Raw genomic sequence first — 22970 nt, 5'->3', positions numbered from 1 at the left:
GAAATTCTTAGAATTAATTGAGACTTAAAAACAAGAATATTGTCTTTATTTTTACTCCTAAATTATTATGTAAATTTAATATATGGATGAATAGGAATCTTCCCAGGACTAGCATGTACCTTTCAAAGTTTTTGCATATTTCAGATTTCTGTTGGAATTCTCAGAATCCCAATATCCTTTTAACTGTCTAATAAAATATGCACTATTCTTAATTGTTTCTTGAGAATCTCATAAATTTGAATGGACGACCACCAGTGTTTAGGGAGACTGAGTAATTTAAAGAAGAAAATTATGCTGAGGATTCCAATGTAACTACATACACAGAGGTCAATTGCATTTTAACATCTATAAATTTACTTTAGAGAACGTTATCTGAAGCTGTAATGACAGTTTTCAGTGGAGCTGCATAGAAACACATCTGAAAGAAAAACAACATAGAAACAATATGGAATTCTTCATACGTATTTATACTGCCTTGATAGAATGCTTACAAATGGAACTATCAGTATGATTTCGGAAGGAAAAGCAGTAATTTTATATCTGCTAATCTACCACGGCATTGCCTCACCAAGATTAAGGGGTTAATTTTGAATAGATAGGATCATACTGTTTCACAATTAGATTTTCACTATTGTTAGTTAGAAGAATGTAATTGGAACACAACTTTCTCAGAATACATGTATTAGATGAAAAAATGTGTAGTATAAAACATACCTGCTGATTAACTCTTGTGCATTTATCATATAAATACATGTGTAGAAAATTATTTAAGAAAGGCAGGTGATTTTTATCAAAACCATAAATAATTTCCTTACCCATGGCATTACTGTTCATAAGGAACACTCCGAATGAATGTCCACTCTTATCTTCCAGACATAAGAAGAAAGTTTGAGCACCATACAGGTTGCTCATATCCTTTGAAGGAAACAATAACCATATATAAATATTAAAGTTCATTAGAATCCCTAAGTGTTGAAATGGAATATCTTAAACTGCCTTGAACATGTATAATATTTCTATCAAGTTGTCATACTGCTAAATAGTATATGTGACTTGGTAACACTGGTGGCTTGGTAATCCAGACTAATTGATCCATAATTAGATATTGGCCTTTAATTTGAATGAAGAACCACACAGCATGTGTCCTTGAATTTAGACCAAAGATAATTAATGAAATCCAGTGTTTTCTGCTTTTTCAATATCTATTGTTAATCTGCTTCTTACCCTACTGTCTAAAACAGGGGTATCAAACTCACGGCCTGTGGATCGGATGTGTCTTGCGCTGGCCAAGCCATTACCCAATTTAGCGAAGGGGAGGGAGTTGTGATATGACACGTGACGACATTGTGACAATGTGAGTTTGGCACCCTTGGTCTAGAATCAGTGGATCTACTGGTTCTATAACAATATAAATAATTTATTCAGGCACTTGACATAAGACTGTCTATGAAGACCATCCAAAAGCTACAGTGGGTCTAAAATGTAGCCTATTCAGTTCTAGATTCTTGCTGCTACCACCAACCCTTCCCTTATTATAACTCACTCACTCCATTGCAAAAATTTTCAGTTTGCTTGTTTTTGTTCATGAGCATTTTTTCTGTTTCCAATTTAATAGTTTTTTTTAAAAAAATTTCTCAAGATTTTCTAATATAATATGTCGATATTATAAATGGGTGCTATAAATTAAGTTTCTAATCTAAACTATGTCTGCTGCCTTTGTTTTCTCAGTTTATTCATACATATTTGTCAGGAGTGAAATCTACTTACCTTCCTTACTGGTTCGGAAGCACATGCGCCGCGCGCACACCTTCTGTGCGTGTGCAGAAGGTAAAAAACATTACTTCCTGGTTAAAACCAGGAAGTAATGACACCCGGGTGGCAATCGCTACCGGATCACTGAACTACAGGGAAAAATCACTACCGGATCGGGCGATCCAGTCCAATCCGGGAGCATTTCATCCCTGACATTTGTGCACATTTCTGCACTAATTTTTACTTATTCTGGAAGAGGGGTGTTATTTGATTTAATGTGCTACAAGTTCTATTGGGAAAACTCTTTTTGAAGACCAGATTGCGAAAGTTATAAAGTAAAAGAAAGTTAAAATACACAACATTTGTCTTCTTTGTCCAAATTTTAAAGAAAACAAAACACCTGGAACAGGACCTATAACTATATCTTTATAATTCCTCATCCCCCTCCTCCTCCACCACCAGTTCTCTACAGAAAGGAAAAAAAGGATTGCAAAAAAAATAATAATACTGTACTAGGGTACAGGTAGTCCTCAATTTACAACTATTTGTTTAGTGATCATTCAAAGTTACAGTGGCACTGAAAAAACAACAACTGTTTTTCACGACTTAGCATCTCCAATGGTCATGTGAACAAAATTCAGATGCTTGACAACTGACGTGTATTTATGACAGTTGCAGTGTCCCATCTTTTGTGAGAGTTTTTATGACCTTCTGACAAGCAAAGTCAATGGGAAAACCAGCTTCACTTAACAATCATGTCACTAATTTAACAACTGCGGTGATTCACTTAACAACTAAAGCAAAAAAAGGTCATGATATAGGACAAAACTCACTTAACAACTATCTTGCTTACCAAAAGAAATGTTGGACTTAATTGTGGCCGTAAGTTCTGGGCCACCTGTATTTCTAGCAAGCAAACTGTGCTTTCTTTCCTTGTGATACTTCTTTTATGCCTTGCCTGAATTTTAAGTAATGCTGTCCTATCATTTTATTCACAGCAACGTCAGAATCATGCTTCTTGATTTATTTATTTTGCTTTCCTCCTTTCATTTCTTTCATCCTCATGTCTAGTTTAATGAAAAGAAGGACTAGGGGAGACATGATAGCAGTGTTCCAATATCTCAGGGGCTGCCACAAAGAAGAGGGAGTCAAGCTGTTCTCCAAAGCACCTGAGGGCAAGACAAGAAGCAATGGGTGGAAACTAATCAAGGAGAGAAGCAACTTAGAACTAAGGAGAAATTTCCTGACAGTTAGAACAATTAATCAGTGGAACAACTTGCCTCCAGAAGTTGTAAATGCTCCAACACTGGAAATTTTTAAGAAGATGTTGGATAACCATTTGTCTGAAGTGATGTAGGGTTTCCTGCCTAAGCAGGGGATTGGACTAGAAGATCTCCAAGGTCCTTTCCAACTATTCTGTTCTGTTCTGTTCTGTTCTGTTCTGTTCTGTTCTGTTCTGTTCTGTTCTGTCCATTTCATTATTTCATTTCATTTCATTTCATTCATACAGAATCTATTATGTTTTTATTTGTTTTACTTCAGAAGACCAAACCTGATACAGAATCAGAAGATACTTACCCCATTAGGAAAAGCATCTCGAGTAAAAATAGGCCATGTTTTCCAATTAAAATCATGCCGATATTGTCGATGTACATGTTCTCCTACCCCATAAACATTCCAGCTAGGCACTCTAATGGAAAGCTGCAAGAACTGATCGGCATATATCAGAGGTCCTATACTGGTGTTGAAGCTGTTTGAATGATCAAAGGTATTATGCTTTTCATAAACTGGATTTTTTTTAAAAAAGAAATGCATTCAATTCACATTGTATTCATACTAAGCATTCCTTGTGAAGAAAAAAAAAGCTAAGCAAAAGACCAGCATTTGTCTCAAGTGACATAAGAGCTCAAAATTGGGTCACCAGTAAGAGCTATAGTCACCAAGATACGACACTACAGGACACCGGAAACATTTGGAAGAATAGATAATAGGTCTTTATTCCTTAACAGGCATTGCTCACTTTCTTGACTGCTGCTGATGTATTATTTTAATTACCCCTTTTCAATATTGTGATAAGGATATTACATAAATAAATGATGGCAGTCAAACTTCCCAGAAGGATGATTACTTCTGATTCTTGCCTAAAATGTGCAACAACAATGAATATGCTAGTGCAGTGATGGCTAACCTTTTCGATGTCGCGTGCCAAAAGCGGGGGGAGCGCAGGGCGGGGGTCATGTGTGTGTGTGCCCACACCCATAATTCAATGCCCCCTGCACCCCGTGCATGTGCACATGACCCCCCCCCCCGGGTGCTTGGCACGCGACGGTAAAAGGTTACCAGTGGGCCCGGTAGGCCTGTTTTTCGCCCTCCCCAGGCTCCAGAAGCTTTCTTGGAGCCGGAGGAGGACAAAAATGGCCTTCCCCACACCCATGGAGGTCTTCTGAAGGCCAGAAATGGCCCATTTCCCAACTTCTGGTGGGCTCGGAAGGCCCGAAAATCAGTTAGGGCAATGCTCGTGTGCCCACAGATATGGTTCCGCATGCCACCTGTGGCACATGTGCCATAGGTTCGCCATCACGGTGCTAATGGATACACTTACATTTCATGTTGAACAGATTACAAAATCTGGTATGAACAGTGCAAAAAGCATCTTCTGATCTTCTGGGATGCTGTTGAACATGCAAGCATCTTATGGCTATGCAATGTTTTTTATTACAGATGTGTACAGTTCAAATTACTGCATTTACTTCATTTTTAAAAAAAATGTTTAAAAATTAATTGTCAATATATTGACAATAGGAGCCTCAGTAGCGCAGTGGTTAGAATGCAGTACTGCAGATTACTTCTGCTGACTACAATTTGGCAGTTCAAATTTCACCAAGCTCAAGGTTGACTCAAGGTTGGTAAAACGAGGACCCAGATTGTTGGGGGCAATATGCTGACTCTGTAAACCACTTAGAGAGGGCTGCAAAGCACTATGAAGTGGTATATAAGTCTAAGTGCTATTGCTATATTGGCAACAGTTCTCAAAATGTGGTCTGAGGACCTCTGACAGTTCCTGAGACCCTTTCAGAGAGTCTGTAAAGATAAAAATAATCTCTCAATGTAAATTTATAATACAGTAAATATTGACAGATATAGCCCACACAAATCAAAGTTGTTTGAGATTCTCAATCTTTTTTAAGAACCTAAAAAAAGCCTGAGATCAAAATATTTGAGAATTCATCTCAGATTCATTTCATTACAATTAAAATACAATTAATATACAATTCATCATAGGGTGGGAAAGTGGTTGAACAATTATGAACTGTGGGTACCTATAAAAAAAACTCAAATAACAAGAAGGTAACTTACAGAACTTTATTATTGCTATTCCTGATCACACTGATTCCAAAAGGATTTTCTGTGACTTCTATTCGATACATTAAATTGGTTGCTTTAGATCCCTGAAAAGGTTGAACGTTTTCATGTGGGACTTCATATCTATCTTTGTTGGCAGGATCTGTAATCTGTTCAAACCAAACAGTAACATAAAATTTTAAAATGAAATAAATTTTGACATAGTAAATGCACAACTTTCCCTCATCTGAAATATTCTTAATTGGTGGTAAACCTGTTTCAGGTTTAATAAATGTAATCAATTATATTAGTCTTGTAATAAAAGAAAATAAGGTTCCAACATCAACCCAACTCACTTATATTTTTTGGTCCAAATAAGATGCCAGAAAGCAACTATACTTTGAGAATCCTCAGGTGTAGATAATATAGCAAGCACTAATAAGATAGGTAACAGCTTAGCTATAAGAATGGAAGCCTAGGTCCCAGGGAATTAACATTTAGTCGTGGAAGCAACAGTCTTTCAGAGAGCATAACAGTTTTAAACAAATTCTAGGGCCTTTCTTTTACATGTAAGTATAAAGAATGTATTACTTCATGTTCCACATCTCCTATTATTCATTTTATGTATCAATCAATCCAGCTACTCAATAAAGATATAGAATTCCCATAATTGATTAAATTGAGGTGTTGTCTATGTACAATAAAATGCATACTATTGTAACCAATCAAATAAAATATGATTTGTGTAAGACCATAAAGAAGGCTTATAATTCCATCCCTTTAAGCTTCAGATTCTGATATCAAAAGTTGTGCTTCAATGTATTTATGATCTGATCTCTACGGTCCCCTGTCCTGTAAAAGATGGCATTTGTTAGAGAAATTTCTACAGCTGCAGATTTTTAGATTGACTAAGCCTTCTCTGTTCTCAAAAATCAAAATCATTTTTAGTTGTCTCATCATCCTGTTATCAGAAATTCAAAGCAATGTCTTTTTATAACATTTAAAGTATGTTAAAACTGTTTTCATCATTGTGGACCATGTTTTAAATATTTCATACTTCAATACCCAACCCTACATTGAGCTCCCATGGTGCAGGGGTTAGAATGCAGTATTGCAGGTAAACTCTGCCCACAGCCAGGAGTTTGATCCTAACAGAGGTCAAGGTTGATGTAACCTTCCATCCTTCCGAGGTTTGTAAAATGAGGACCCAGGTTGCTGGGGGCAATATGCTGACATTGTAGATCATCCAGAGATGCTGTAAAGAACTGTGGCGTGGTATATAAGTCTAAGTGCTATTGCCATTGTTACATCATTACAAGCATTCAATTCAAAAGTTTATAAAGGTTTCATGCCTGCTTTTTACTAATAGTTAAAACTTGCAAACCAGACAGATGGGTTTCTCAATGAATATCTGAAATGTCCTGAGAAATTTCATATTGCCTGTGAATCAACATGAGAATGGTGACCTTAAGACAGTTTTTCATGGAATATATTTTCATAGAAAGTATCCTTCAATATATATATTTAAGGAGATTGTTCCTAAATAGGTATGAAAAATGCCTATTTTTATGCTTATACTCATTTGCCTTAAGGTCGTTTGCAGAACATTTTACTTTAAGATGATGAATTGTAAGGTTGGTTTTGCTTTATATACAATATTCTATCATTGGACAACACACCCTTTCAAATGAATATTTTATTTTTATTTTGAAGCAGGGGTGAAATCCAGCAGGTTCTGGCAGGTTCTGGCAGGTTCTGGAGAACCGGTAGCGGGAATTTTGAGTAGTTCGGAGAACCAGCAAACATCACCTCTGGCTGGCCCCAGAGTGGGGTGGGAATGGAGATTTTGCAGTATCCTTCCCCTGGAGTGGGGTGGGAATGGATTTTGCAGTATTCTTCCCCTGCCATGCCCACCGAGCTACACCATACCACACCCAAGCCACGCCCACAGAACCAGTAGTAAAAAAATTTGGATTTCACCACTGCTTTGAAGATACAGAATAGATCTAAGCTGCAAAATACCAGGTGTTCACCATATGCGAGCAAAGATTTAGTGCTTTCTATGTCTCTTTGCTGTTATCTAATGGACATCTGGAATTTACCAATCCAGATCTAGTATATTTAACAAAAATAATCACATTGTACAGACTGAAAATTTTCTTCCAATTTCTGCACAGTAATCTTTTAGCCCAGTGATACATTATGGCATCAGCTTGTCATTCATTCATCTTTTCATTCCCTGTTATTATTAACTTAAGTTTATTAGATTTAGTTGCCACCCACTTGCATTCCTTGATCTTCTGGTTGAAAATATTTCATTTCTTTAAAAAAAAAAAGCATTCTAACCTTAAAATGAAATCGGTTTGCTGTTTGATATTCTGCAGTGAGGTGAAGCTTTTCAATATCATTTCCAAATAGGGATGGAGAAGGTAGTCTTATTAGAGTAGCTTCAAATCCTAAAAAAGAAGGAAGGGTGTTACTTCCAATATTGACAATAACAATAGTAATATGAGGTAATCCTCATTCAGGACAAAGCAAAGTAAGAGAATAAGGCATGCAGTTTACTGATAAACTATTCTGTCCATTCTGACCTTTAGATTAAATCTGTGTTCAAAATATCTGAAGTATTTTTCAATCCAGCATCTATTTTATATATATATAAAACCATCGAATAAAGGATGGTTATATCGAATAAAGGAGGTTGATTAGGGTGAACTTCTGAGCCAAAATCAGCCAATGAATTGTAGAGCAAAACAGGCTTTGAATCTGTCTCTCTGTATTGTGCAGTCCTTTTAGTTGATCCACTTCATTCTGGAAGCAGCTAGACCAGTGATGGGATTCAGATTTTTTTACTACCAGTTCTGTGAGCATGGCTTGGTGGGCATGGTAGGGGAAGGATACTGTAAAATCTCCATTCCCATCCCACTCCAGGAGAAGTTTACTGAAAAATCCCCATTTCCTCCTGATCAGTTGGGACACGGGAGGCAGAGAATAGATCAGGGGCAGGGCCAGTCAGAAGTGGTATTTACCGGTTCTCTGAACTACTCAAAATTTCCACTACCAGTTCTCCAGAACTGGTCAGAACCTGCTGAAACCCACCTCTGATCTATACTCGCCTTCTCCATTGCATGGAAGCTGATGCCCCTGAAAAATGCTGTAAGAATTGTCTGCATTGCACTTAGCCACTGATAAATTGCACAATGATTGAAAGAACTGCACTGACTTAAACTTGTTACTGGACGAAGTTTAATCTAGTTTTTGCTTCTAAAAAACACCGAATCTGTACATGAAATAAAAGGAAGATCTGCTTAATTCTTGGAAACATTCTCAGATGCTTTCCTAGTTCTGTCACAACTTGTGAATTCTCAGATCCATATGAATCATTAATATCTCATCTTTCTGGCACTTAATTAACAATTATTTTTATTTATTTCTTTATGGTCCAAGATGAAGTCATAGTAAACAATTAAAATGCATAATAAAATACTGGAAAAATAATTTATTTTTATATGTATTAATTTTATAAGTAGAAGTGACAAAAATAGTAAAAAACAACTTCTTAATTTTAACCCCACCTCCTAACTAAAATAACTACAAACCCCAATTTCTTATTAAATAGCAAAAGTTTATTAACAAACATGCTAACTTAGCCTCCTGACTCAGAAAGTTTAAGAATTTAGGAATGGCTGTTTCTCTTTCCCATGTTAAATGGTGCAGACATGAAGCAGATACTTGATCTATCCGATTTTAAGATTATTAGTAGGAAAGAAATCAAGCACTGAGTTTATCCACATGCTGAAAATACTTTTATTTTACATTTTATGTTCATTTCCTTATTTTCATGCTGTGTCTATAAATATCGAATAAGTCTGGAGTTTAGGTTTCTTCAGCTTACCTGGATTTGTGTCTGACATTCTTCCTTGAATTTGGTACCCATGATTTTTTGAAAAGTAGCACCAAGGTACATGTGTTTCATTCTGAGGATCCCAGCAACAGCCACGGAGTACACAGAGATCCTGTATCATCAGCATTAAAAAGGAAATTAGAACTGTGACCATCAAAATAAACTCCAGATTAATTTTTGGACAACAGCATGTGTGTAATCAATGAAAGGGACACGGTGGCTCAGTGGCTAAGATGCTGAGTTTGTCAGTCGAAAGGTAGGCAGTTCAGCAGTTTGAATCCCTAGTGCTGTGTAACGGGGTGAGCTTCGGTTACTTGTCCCAGTTTCTGCCAACCTAGCAGTTCGAAAGCACATAAAAATGCAAGTAGAAAAATAGGGACCACCTTTGGTGGGAAGGGAACAGCGTTCTGTGCTCCTTTGGCATTGAGTCATACCGATCACATGACCACAGAGACATCTTCAGACAGCGCTGGCTCTTCGGCACATATGTGTGAGAGGAACCTTTACCTTTAATCAATGACATGCAAGCTGCACAATTTGAAATCAACTATCACTGACCTTTTAAGTGGATTTGTAATGTTCACATATATCTTTTGAAAACAGATTTTTAATTATAGATGTTCCAAATTACCAGTAAGAGTTGCTTTTCAGACTTATAAGCATTCAAGCAACTATTACATAAAGAACTACTAAAAAGAATTTCCTTTCCTACTTAGAACTCAGAAAGTCTCTGTTTTAATATACATTGGGATTAATTCTAAATTTAAAATTAATTCACTTGATGGAAAATGTGTGCTGCTACTTTTCTAAACTTAATGCACTTTTTAAAAGGGAACTCTGAGAACTGGGGGGGGAGTGCATTCAGTTCAGTCAGCTGTGAAAAGCCTTACAAGCCTTTAGTAAAGGGAAATATGGAAATTCACTTTCTTCTAATAGCTGGATGAAAACAGGAATAGATCCTATTCCTTTCATACAATGAGGATGTCAGTGCATTATTTTATTTGCCAGCTGAACTCATCATTTCTGGACTGTCTGACTTTCCGTAGTTTGCCAAGTTCCTTATCAGTATTTTACTATGCATGTCCACATTCTTTCACATTCCTTCACACACTCTTTCCTTTGGTCTCTTGCCAGAAAGGTCCAGCTGAGAAATAGCCGGCAAGAACTATTTCAAAATGTAGCAATTACTTTTCTTAGTTAGTGAGGTGTTTTATTTTCTTTATAACAAATAAATGAGTTTTATTAGAGAACTTTTCTTCGCGTTTCTTTTCAGAATATTACAACTTGGAGAGGCCTTGATCCATCCCCTAATTAAATCATGGTGATTTGTCCCAGAGCCAAATATGGGATTAATCAATGCCCTGACAGAGGATACCATTTTGGAGTGGTACAATTTACAAAACTGCTTCGATGATGGAGTTTAAGTAATATCTTCACCATACATTCTGGGAGTGGATATTGATCCCAGTAGCTACTCTAAACAGGGTCATGACTTGGAAATTCACCACCAAAAGAGAGTTCCCAAGATGTTTTCCTATTGCATTTCCGGAGCCCTGCACAAATGGATAGTCGGGTTCCTGTCACACAGGCAACAAGTAGTCAAAATAGGGATGGCCCTATCAAATCTGGCACCAGTTAACAACGGTGTCCTCCAAGGCAGCATTCTAGGACCTGCACTCTTTCTGCTTTACATCAACAACCTATGCGATCATATTAAAAGTAGCTGTGTCCTCTTCGCTTATGATGTAAAATTATTTAAGACCACTGACAATGCTGCTGCCCTCAAAGCTACCTTCACCATGTGTCAGAATGGTTGCGCATTTGGCAACTCCAAATCTCAACTAATAAATGCTCTGTCTTACATATTGGCAATAAAAATCAGAACACCAAATACAAGTTGGGCAGAAACGACCTCGTAGATGACCCTCATTCTGTCAAGGACCTAGGAGTATTCATCTCAAATGATCTAAGCCCCAGAGCTCACTGTAACAGCATTGCCAAAAAGGCATAAAGAATTGTTAACCTAATTTTGTGAAGCTTCTTCTCCGGCAACATTGTATTGCTAAGTAGGGCATACAAAACCTTTGCCAGACCAATTCTTGAATACAGCTCATCTGCCTGGAATCCACACTGTATATCAGACATTAATACAATTGAGCAGGTCCAGAGGTATTTCATGAGAAGAGTACTCCACTTCTCTACTCACAATAGAATCCCTTATGCCACCAGGCTCGAAATTTTGGACTTGGACAATCTGGAACTGTGCTGCTTGTGGTCTGATCTAAGCATAGTACACAAAATTGTCTGCTACAATGTCTTACCTGTCAATGACTTCTTCAGCTTCAACCTCAATAATGCATGGGCAAACAATCAATACAAACTCAAGGTAAACTGCTCCAAACTCAATTGCAGAAAATACGACTTCAGCAACAGGGTGGTTAATGCCTGGAATGCTCTACCTGATTCTGTTGTTACATCCTCAAACCCTCACAGCTTCAACCTTAAACTGTCTACCATGGACTCACTCCACTCCTAAGAGGTCCATAAAGGGGGCAGGCATAAGCGCACCAGTGTACCTACCATCCCTGTCCTACTATCACCATTTATTTATATTCATTTCCTTCGTTCATGTCCATGTTCATGTTCACACCTGCTATCCTGTACATGTTTGACAAACCAATAAATAAAATAAATAAATAAACTCAGAAGGTGAAAGGCTCGACAGGCCAGTTGACGACTGGCAAAGCCATTCGCTATAAATTATACTCCCGTAGAAATGATAAAGAATAATGCTGACTAGTGGACTCCAATTCTGGCTGTCCTCTTCACATTTATTAACTCTTCTGGATAGTTTTCAGAAGACTGATATGACTGTAATTGTTCTGGTTTAGAAGAAAGGGATCACATTTGATCTAATTAACTATTACTACATTAGCTTCCTAAGCCTAATTGGGAAAGCTTTGCACAGGGCACCTCTGTAATAAATTCAGGGACTGGTTGGATAATGAGGAAATCATTGCAGATGAACAGACAGAGAAGGCTTGATTTTATGATATCTGACTAATAGATGCATGACATGGACAAAGAACCCTCTCCAGAGTTTAAATTGGCTTTTGATATTATAAAGGACAAAGAATGGCAAAAACCTGAGACCTCTTCAATGGATCATTGGCTCTTTATTCTTATCAGAAGCCTTTATGACAGGAACTCTATGTGAATAAGATATGTTTCTTGGGAACATTTGATCAAAAATAGATTTGAGGGGTCCTTCGTGCTGTCTGAGCTTGTTTGTTTTCTTGCAAACATTTTATTATCTTAATTAGGTAACATATATATATATATATTTGGTATAAATTTGGTATAAAATGGTTTGTCGTGAATGCGACTGCTTGAGGGCTCCTGGATTGGAGTCGAAAGGCGAAAGGGAAGCAGTATGCTCCCTCCCATATTGGGATAGACCAGGTGCTTCGACAGAAAAACACTCAAGCCGATAAAGGGAGGAGAACTTGTGGCTCAGAGGTTAATACAACTGCCTAATATGCAGGCAGCCCAAGTTCGAATCCGAGTAAGAGTATGGCTATCTGATGAGAGCTAAATAGCTTGAAATAGATCTATATTAGTCTCCCCCTATATAGATATATAACAAACATATATTTGTTTAATATGGAGTGAGGCAGGACTTAATTTTGACCCATTTTCATTAGTTCCCTAATTTCTCCCTTACATAAATCTGATTTCTCCAAAGATTGCTACAAATCCAAACCATCTCAGCTCTGGAATATATGAGTGATATTCTGATTTTCAATTTAAGAGCCTTCTATAGAGCTCTTAGAAATATGCACTAATCCAGCATTCCCCAAACTTTCCGGGTTGGCGGCCCAGCATGGAGTGAGGATGGTTTGTGGCGAAGGGCAGACATGCACACATGCATGTGTGAGCACACCATCATTTGTGGGAGTGGTGGCTGTGTGCACCTACCACTCATGAGAATGGACCTGTGAGCACCAGTGCTCACTGCTCACGTGAATAGAGCTACAAGTGATGGCACCCACAACTCACACAAGTTGGGCTGTGAGCAGTGGCACCCACTGCTCATGTGAGTCAGGCTGTGTGAACAAGTGCCACTCATGCAGTCCAGTTGTGAATAGTCCATGGCTCAGTAGTGGGCTGTGGTCCACAGGTTGGGGACCCCTGCATTAATCTGTCAAGGGGGAAATTTGGAAACAAATTGTTTACATTAATTAAAAATCAATATTCTAGTCTTCAAAAGTTGTTATAAAAAATAATTGGCAAAGTAATGAACAACACATTGAGTAGACCAACTTTTGCAAACATTTGAGCATTGTCTTTCAATTTCATAATTCCTGAAGATACCATTGAACCCACATATCACATGAGGCTGAGCAAATCTGCCTCCTTTCCTGCTTCTTTGCTACCTGCTGACACAAAACATAAAAATAATACTTTAGGTAGCTAGACAATAAGTTGTTTGGATTTAAATTTGTACTAATCATGTTTACTCTTCATTGAGGTGAGTTGTTCATGTTTTAATTCTTAATTTATATTTTGTACTGAAGTATTTTATGTTTGGTTCATCCTTGATCATCATAATAGGAAATTGAGCTGTTGATTTGTGGGCCCTTCTGGACCTGCAATTCCAGGTCCACCCAGCTTTGGCTACTGTACTAGTAATGACTCTATGACTACAATGTCCTGACCTCAGTAACTCATGGCTTCCTCACCACCTGTTTGAAATACTGCATTGTACTGTATGTGAGGCTGTCTTTGGAGAGACTGTAAGATCTTGCCTCTCCAATCTTCCCAAGCAAGCAGGACTCTTGAAACTGTAGCTGTTCCAAAAGGAGCTTTTATTGAAAGGTTTGTGATAACAAAAGATCTAGGCAAGAACTGAAGGTTCTCACTTAAAACCAGGTATTTAAAGCAATGCTAACCAAAACCTTCCCACACTATATCATTGCAGGGAAACAGAAACTTCATATAGAGATTAACACAGTAATGCAGGAAACAGAAACTTCATATACAGATCACTCCACTCCTCCCACCTTCCTCCCTGTATGCCAGGGTCCCTGTAGAAATATCTGGGACCTGACAGAGACCTTATTTCTACAAAATATGGCAACAATATAATTGGCAGGTGAGCTCCAGCAATGAAGAATTACACCTATACTACATCTATACTACAGGTATAAAACGGTATTATAACTGTAGTATAGGTGTAAAAACTTTATTATAACTATAAATGTAAAGGTTTCCCTCACACATTTGTGCTAGTCATTCCTGACTCTAGGGGGCGGTGCTCATCTCCATTTCAAAGCTGAAGAGCCAGCGCTGTCCGAAGACGTCTCCGTGGTCATGTGGCCGGCATGACTAAACACCAAAGGTGCATGGAACGCTGTTACCTTCCCACCAAAGGTGGTCCTTATTTTTCTACTTGCATTTTTTACGTGCTTTCAAACTGCTAGGTTGGCAGAAGCTAGGACAAGTAACGGGAGCTCACCCCATTATGTGGCACTAGGGATTCAAACTGCTGAACTGCCGACCTTTCGATCAACAAGCTCAGCATCTTAGGCACTGAGTCATCATGTCCCCTTATTATTATTATCACTATGCTCCAGTTATATTATTACTGCTTGCCAGTAGGTCTCCAATCTCAATTTCAAATGCTATTCATCATCTTTAGGACCATAAATGGTGTGGAACTCGGACACATCAGGCAACACCTTGCCACAAGCAAATCTATCAATCTGGCCAAGTTCCCAAGAGAGTGCCTGCTGGAACTTCCATTCCTTCATGAAGCTTGCAAGGAATGAATGAGACAGCTAGCCTGTTTTGTAATAACTCCCATCTTACAGAATACTCTACCCACCACCATCAAGTACAGGCAGTTCCCACTTTACTGCAATTCCATAAATAGGTTAAGACTGTTGCATTTCCATGAACTTTAAGTCCCAGCTGGCTGTGGGCAGCTAACTTGGATTTTATCTGAGAATTATTTTGGCTTTCTGTAATTATTTCTGATTGTTCTGAATTTAGTTATTCATTGTTTTTTTCCCCTTTCTCTTTTCTCTTTTTTAATTTTTAGTACTATGGAATTATAATTTTATTTTATTTTATTTATTAAATTTGTTTGCTGTCCATCTCACCTGAGGCTTATATTTACCATGAATAAATACTTTAGCTTTCACATAGAACTGTGCAATGTTATTGATGACTTTTGTGGGTTTACTGATCACAGTAAACCATGCATCTTCTAATATTTGCTGCAAGAGGTTGTATAAATAGATAATGGTCCTTATATGATGACGAGTACAACTTTACATGTCCCAGAAGATTTATTTTACTGACTCCTAATCCAATGTCAGAATGTTGCAAAACTTATCTTTCAGGAGTGCCAAGACATTAAACTATGCTGAAGGAATCTTTGATTTAAAGAGGGAAATTTGAGCAAGCAGTTAGCTGGTGTCTGACCTTTTCAAGAATTATTCATTCAGATTTTTCTGGAAATAAATATTAAATAACTATTTCCTACTTTAACTCTCTCAAATCCCAATGGTAGGATGAAATCCAGCAGGTTCTGACAGGTTCTGGAGAACCGGGAGCAGAAATTTTGAGTAGTTCGGAGAACCGGTAGCGGAAATTTTGATTAGTTCGGAGAACCGGCAAAAAGCACTTCTGGCTGGCCCAGAGTGGGTGGGAATGGAGATTTTGCAATATCCTTCCCCCAGGAATGGGGAGGGAATGGGGATCTTGCAGTATCCTTCCCCTGCAACACCCACCAAGCCATGCCCACCAAGCCACACCCACAGAGCCAGTAGTAAAAAAATTTGGATTTCACCACTGCCCAAAGGCAAATTAAGAAAAAAGGCCACGGTTGCATGTACACTCCCCTCAGTAATACCTTTTTTGCAGCATTTTTTTAATCTACCCCGAAAAATGTTAAATTTGCCGGGGATATAAAGTAGAAATATTAATTTAAACCTGTACTTGAAATGATTAATTTCATAAGCAGCATATATACTTTTTATGAGAAATAAAAAGTGTCTTGAGATGCCATATTATCATATGTGGTGGACTTGTAAGAAAGTGAAGGCCTTTTGGATAAAAATTTGGTGGGTCATGCAAAATGTTTTGAAGAAAAAACTTCAGTTTTCTCCACAATTGTTTTTATTATTATTATTATTATTATTATTATTATTATTATTATTATTATTATTATTACTGGGTATAGTTAAGGGTTTTAGTTAAGGGTTTTACATTGGGTGAAACAAAGCTGATATTGTATATGGTGACAGCAGCGAGATTACTGATAGGTCAATATTGGAAAAATGAAGCTATGCCCACTGTTGAAGAATGGACTTTGAAAATGGCCAGTTTTGCAGAGATGGCGAAGATTTTAGCATATTTAAAAAGATCGAACTCAAGAGACTTATGTATGGGAGTGGAAAAAGTGGATAGATTATGTGCAGAATAAATATCAAACTAGGAAATATCAGATAGCTTTTAACTGAATGTATTATATAGGGATAGAATAATTGAGTTTTATGAAGGTATAAACAGTATATAGGGGGTGGAGGGGTTCAAGTTTTATAAAATGTGATTTTGATTTGGATTATATTTTGTGGAAGTCATGGGGGAGGGGAGGGTTAGGGGGGTTAGGGAGGGTTAGGGGGGGTTAGGGAGGATTAGGGGGGTTAGGGAGGATTAGGGGGGTTAGGGACAGTTAGGGGGGGAAACGGGAGAAAATGTATTTGTAAAACTTTTTCAATAAAAAAAGAGTGTCTTGTAACTAATTAGTAGCACTTTAGTTATTAAGTATTTTAGAAGAGAAAGAAGCTCCTAATGCTATACTGTTTTCCCATTAAATCAGAACAACATGTTCTTTCATGCTTAGAATTTTTCATATGTAAGAAACTACTTTGCATCTGGATTAATTTTGAAGCAAATTGGGCTGGTTCCATTCATCACTAAAGCAGAAATAGAAAGACATTGATGGTATTTTACAAATGATATCTCTGTTCATCATCTAAGTTACAGGAACCAACTCTTATCTGTTCTATTCTCATAACAATGTGGGTACAAACAGAGGTGAGGCAGGCAACAGTTAAGAGCTCTTTATTAGCTAACAAGGACAATTAACATATTGAGCTAACTACCGTGTGTGAGCGTCTTTTCTAATGCTGACAGCTCTTTTATACTGGAGCTATCAGCGGCTCAGCCAATCCGCATTCCCTGTTCTCCCACCAGTTGCTGGCTGGCTGATGGACCAATCAGCTGTGTATCTTCATCATGAGTACATCGGCAGGACGTAACATTTTCCCTCTAGCATTCACATTTATATACATTTATATAATCAATCCTTCCATACAAGAATGATGCACACAGATATGTAAATTATTGACTGCAAAAGTTTTTGCTAAAATGAAGTTGGCAATACATTCAAAGATGAAGTCTTCACTCATTCCTTTCTATTCCCTTGATTCAGTTATCTCTTTTCTCATAACTGATCTTTAAAGAGGGTCGTGTATTAATCAAGCATCAAGTACCAAACATCATTTGAATGTTATCCCAGAATCTACGTGATTCATCTTATAAGACATTACAAAACAATGAATTTAAATAAAAGTTCTTAATCATTAATGTAAATGTTTCTTCACTGAAAGGTTGATTTCTTATCACAAAAGAATTATAGATTAGAAGGGGAAAAAACATTTGGGAGCTAAATTCCTGTGTACATTTATTAAATACATGACCTTATCTTTTCCAGGACTAACTTCAAAACTATTCTCTTGGTTGTAAATATGCTTATTAATTCTAATGGTTTCCACAGCCAACATGCACATATTTATTAAATTATGCTATTTCTAATTTCAGGAAAAGTTTTTTTTTTAATTGAAAGGGATGGTGTAATAGGATTTAAGTAAAAAACTGTAAAAAAAAAAAACCTGTATATTGTTAATGTTTCCATAATTTGCTCTTCAAAGAAAGGGAAAAAACAACAACATGCATTTCAGTGGTGGGTTTCAAATTTTTTTACTACCGGTTCTGTGGGCGTGACTTGGTGGGCATGGCATGGCATGGCTTGGTGGGCATGGCTTGGTGGGCATGGCTTGGTGGGCATGGCTTGGTGGGCATGGCAGAGGAAGGATACTGTAAAATCTCCATTTCTTCCCGATCAGCTGGGACTTGGGAGACAGAGACTAGATGGGGGTGGTGCCAGTCAGAATTTTTACTACCAGTTCTCCGAACTACTCAAAATTTCTGCTATCGGTTCTCCAAAACTGGTCAGAACCTGCTGAAACCCACCTCTGATACATTTTGAAATTGAATTCAACCGTACCCGTTACATTGTTCATTCAATTTTGTTTTATCTTTTACTTTTTCTCAGGATTTTTTTTTTTATTTCCCAGACTGTCCTACTGTATATTGGTTCTGTTGGTCTCCCATCTAGGTCCTAACAAGACCTAATCCTGTTTAGCTTTTTGAGGCTTGTTAAAATTGTCCGGCTGAGGAATTCTGGGAGTTGAAGGCCACAAGTCTTAAAATTGCCAAGTTTGGAGGCCCCTGCTCTAGATAGTCTTTAACTTTGTGATTGTTTATTTTTGTTTTGTTTTTAAAGAAAGAATACTTTACCTTGAACAATTCCAACCCTTCACTTGATTCCCATAGTTAACATAATAACACTGCAGGACCATAATTCTGAATTAGTAATGCGAACATCTGATTGCAAGGAAAGTTTTCCCATGTTTTCTCTTGAGAAGCATAATAAAGAGTTATAAGGATTTACTATTTTAGTATTCTCTACTTGGAGGTTCAGTGTCAAATATAGTCCAAGAGGAATCACATGCAGTTAGGCGTGACTAAATGTGGACTATTATACACAATCAAATTAGCAACTGAATACACTTTCCCATTCCCTTTTGACACATTTGACTGAATTGAAGTATCAAGCCAGTTGCCTAAGCAGCAAATGTTTCCCCCCACCCCATACACTACCCAATTTCTCAAAAAAAAAAATGTGTAGGAAGTGGTTATAAAAAGTATTTCATTTTCAGAAGGGAAGGGCTCTCCATATGAAAGAAAAGAGGTGCTAACATTTTGATGAACAAATATTTTGGTATTCCAGATTATCACATTAAATAATAACTATCATCACTATTATTAAAAAAAAATCTCTTCTCAACCTATGGGTAGTATGTGTCTTCCTCAGCCTCAGGCCTGGGAGTTTGAGGTTTCTCCACAGTCAGGTTTCAGGCCTGGGCACAGCACGGAAACGGCATTGGTCATGTTGGTGGATTATCTCTGGAGGGCTCAGGACAGGGGTTGTTCCTCTGTCATGGTCCTATTAGATCTCTCGGCAGCTTTTGATACCATCGACCATGGTATCATGCTGCACCAACTGAAGGGGTTGGGGATAGGGGGCACCATGTTGCAGTGGTTCTCCTACTTCCTCTCTGACCGGTCGCAGTTCATGTTGACAGGGAGGCAGAGATCGACCTCGAGGCGCCTTGTGTGGGGGGTGCCGCAAGGGTTAGTTCTCTCGCCCCTTCTGTTCAACATTTATGTGAAGCCGCTGGGTGAGATCATCCGTGGTTTCGGGGTGAAGTGTAATCTGTATGCTGATGATACTCAGCTGTACATCTCCACCCCGGACCACTCCAACGATGCCCTTGATGTGATGTCCCGGTGCCTGGAGGCCGTGCAAATCTGGATGGGGAGAAACAGGCTCAGGCTCAACCCGTCCAAGACTGAGTGGCTGTGGCTTCCGGCATCCCGATATAGTCAGTTGGTACCATCGCTGACTTTTGGGGGTGAGTCGTTGGCCCCCACAGAGAGGGCTCGCAACTTGGGTGTCCTCCTGGATACATGGCTGTCTTGGAAGAGCATATGATGGCTATGGCCAGGGGGGCTTTTTATCAGGTTTATCAGGTTCCACCAGTTGCTTCCCTTTCTGGATCGGGATGCCTTATGCACAGTCACAGTCACTCATGCCCTCGTCACGTCCCGCTTGGACTACTGTAATGCTCTCTACATGGGGCTCCCCTTGAGGAACACCCAGAGGCTCCAACTGGTCCAGAATGCAGCTGCGCTGGTGGTGATGGGGGCGACTCGACACTCCCATGTAACACCTCTCCTGCACTGGCTCCCAGTGGTCTTCCACCTTTGGTTACCACCTTTAGAGCGCTCCATGACATAGGGCCCGGGTATTTACAAGACCGCCTTCTGCTGCCAGTAGCCTCTCACCGAACAGTACGCTCCCACAGAGAGGGGCTCCTCAGGGTTCCATCAGCCAAACAATGTCGGCTGGTGGCCCCCAGGGGGAGAGCCTTCTCTGTGGGGGCACCGACCCTCTGGAACAAGTTGCCCCCGGAGATACGGTGGATCCCAGATTTGTGCACTTTCAGCCGTGCCTTAAAGACGTTTTTGTTTCATCAAGCTGGGCTAACCTGACCATATTTTTTAAGTTGTTTTAATTTTAAATTGCTAAATCATGGGTTTTTTTAATATGGGGGTGTTTTAACTGTGGGCCAAATTAATTTAATCGGTTTTTAATATTGTTTTAATTTTTGTATTTTCTGTATTTTATCTGCTGGCTGTTCACCACCCCGAGTCCTTCGGGAAAAGGGCGGAATACAAAATAAATAAATAAATAAATCATCATCATCATCATCATCATCATCATCATCATCATCATCATCATCTTGGCTGTTCCTAGCACTGCATCCTTCTATACAGAAAGCTCTGATGTCATCCCTGGGATCTGTTGGAACCACTGTCTCAGTAGAGGAATCACAGTCCCAAATGCTCCTACCACCACTGGAACCACAGGCTGAGGCCAGGAACAGCTGTAAATATTTCCTCTCCAGAACTTCAATCCTGGCATAAATAACAGATAGATAGATAGATGATAGATAGATGATAGATAAGAGAGGGGGAAAGGGACAGAGAGATGATGATGATGATGATGATGATGATGATGATGATGATGATGATGATGATGGATGGATGGACAGACAAACAAACAGATAGACAGATGGAATTGCTGTGTTCTGGGAACCCAAAAATCCTCTTACCCCTACTCTCCTAACCTTTTGAATTAACAGTCGTTGGGCTGTTTCTCTGTGTTAAGATTGGCAGACACTTTTAAATGTTCATACAACGTTTCCATGTGGACTATGCACTGCCAGTTTCTGCCTACTAGATTCATCTCTTACATTTCCCCTTCTAACAATTACAGGATTAAAAAAGAGAACTTTGAATATATAGAGAACCATCTAAAAACCAACAGCATGTACTACCATCTACTTCTTTTGGGCACCTTCTGCAAGAGTATCATCACTGATCAAGACTAGTCTAGCTATGTGAACTCATTGCTTTGAAAGAAGAAAAGATTGAAGCACAACAAAAATTGACCTGCAATGGCTGACAAGTGGCTTAAGGTATACAAATTGGTAATTTCCTGGTATGTGAAAACTATCCTGTTCAGGAATTTATGTATAAGTATTAAATTACATAAGGCTGAAACTGACATGAGAATTAAACTTTTATTTTCTTGACTTCTTTTAAAGGTTTTTAATAAAAAGAAAGTAATGGCTTTCAAAATAAGATTTTTGTCATGCAGTCTATTGATCCAAAGTTCTGTATCACTGGCTGCATTTCAATATCATAATAAACTAATTTCCTCTACCACAGGTTCTTCCAATGTATTAAAGAAGGATTGCCTGGGAATTTTGACAATTATCGTTGAACACATCTGGCAAGTATCAAACTGGGAAAGGTTATAATAAACCATAGTTATACCATCCTTCAGTTTCTACGTTTCTACTTTTCCTCCACAGACTCAGAGGCCGCGAAAGATTCTGAAACTTTTGCTTAAATAACCTTGTGTGCTCAACAGCTGACAAGCTGCTGTTACCTTTAGTGATAGTTTACTAAAGTAAACTCCAAATCATTTCTTTTACAGATCCATAGACGAAAATTCCATTCTGCCTATTTAATAAGTAGTATATACCGTATTTTTTGAAATATAGGACACACTTTTTTCCCTCCTAAAAGAGGCTGAAAATTTGGGTGCGTCTTATACTCCGAATGCAATCCTACGCGGTGCCCAAAATGGCTACCCGGAATAGCTGCTGCCTTCTCTTACCCATTCTTGATACCCCCAGGCTTTTAGTCATGGGGGATTTCAACCTGCCGTCCATCGGTGAAGCATCTGAGGCGGCTCGGGAGTTCATGGCTTCCATGACGGCCATGGACCTGACCCAGTTAATTCAGGGCCCCACTCACATAGGAGGAAACACGCTGGACTTGGTTTTCGTCTCTGGTCAGTGGTTGAATGGCTTAGATACAGGGGATATAGTTATTGAACCCTTGTCATGGTCAGACCATTATCTCCTTAGACTTGACTTCCTGACCGCTATGCCCCACCGCAGGGAGGCGGAACCAATTAGGTGGTTCCGCCCCAGGCGCCTGATGGATCCTGATAGGTTCCGAATGGAGCTTGGGCCATTTCCTGAGACTCTGGCACGCGACTCGACTGAGGACCTGGTGACCGCCTGGGATAGGGCGGCCGCTGGTGCTTTAGATCGGGTCGTGCCTTTGCGGCCTCTGACCCGGCGCCGAATCTGCCCAGCTCCTTGGTTCTCCGAGGAGCTGAGGGGGATGAAACGCCGGAAAAGATGCCTAGAGAGTAGTTGGAGGGCCAGTCGCTCCGAATCTGACCGTACACTAGTGAGGTCTTATATCAAGACCTACTTAGTGGCGATAAAGGCGGCGAAGTGTAATTACTTTTCCGCTCTTATCGCGTCGGCAGAAAATCGCCCAGCTGCCTTGTTTAGGGTGACTCGCTCCCTTCTCCATCTGGGAGCGCGGGAAGACCCCTTGCAAGGTCGTGCTGAGGATTTTGCGCATTATCTGCACGATAAAGTCGCTCAGATTCGGGAAGGCTTGGACT

General features: G+C 39.0%; 1 protein-coding gene across 1 annotated transcript in view; it reads right to left on the bottom strand.

The window, feature by feature from the left end:
- Positions 1-22970, bottom strand: part of SI (sucrase-isomaltase) — a 107482-nt gene that overhangs the window by 74230 nt on the left and 10282 nt on the right. Inside the window, exons 3-7 of the mRNA XM_070946468.1 lie at positions 8990-9110; positions 7441-7550; positions 5110-5264; positions 3331-3502; positions 816-915 (exon numbers count right to left, since the gene is read on the bottom strand). Coding sequence (XP_070802569.1) covers positions 816-915; positions 3331-3502; positions 5110-5264; positions 7441-7550; positions 8990-9110 — 658 coding nt within the window. The remainder of the gene's footprint in view (positions 1-815; positions 916-3330; positions 3503-5109; positions 5265-7440; positions 7551-8989; positions 9111-22970) is intronic.

The sequence above is a fragment of the Pituophis catenifer genome, unplaced genomic scaffold, assembly GCF_029215685.1.
Source record: "Pituophis catenifer annectens isolate HBS135680 unplaced genomic scaffold, rPitCat1.0.hap2 SCAF_6, whole genome shotgun sequence".
NCBI lineage: Eukaryota > Metazoa > Chordata > Lepidosauria > Squamata > Colubridae > Pituophis > Pituophis catenifer.
Note: the sequence above shows the minus strand (reverse complement) of the source record. Positions and strands in the feature narration are given on the sequence as shown.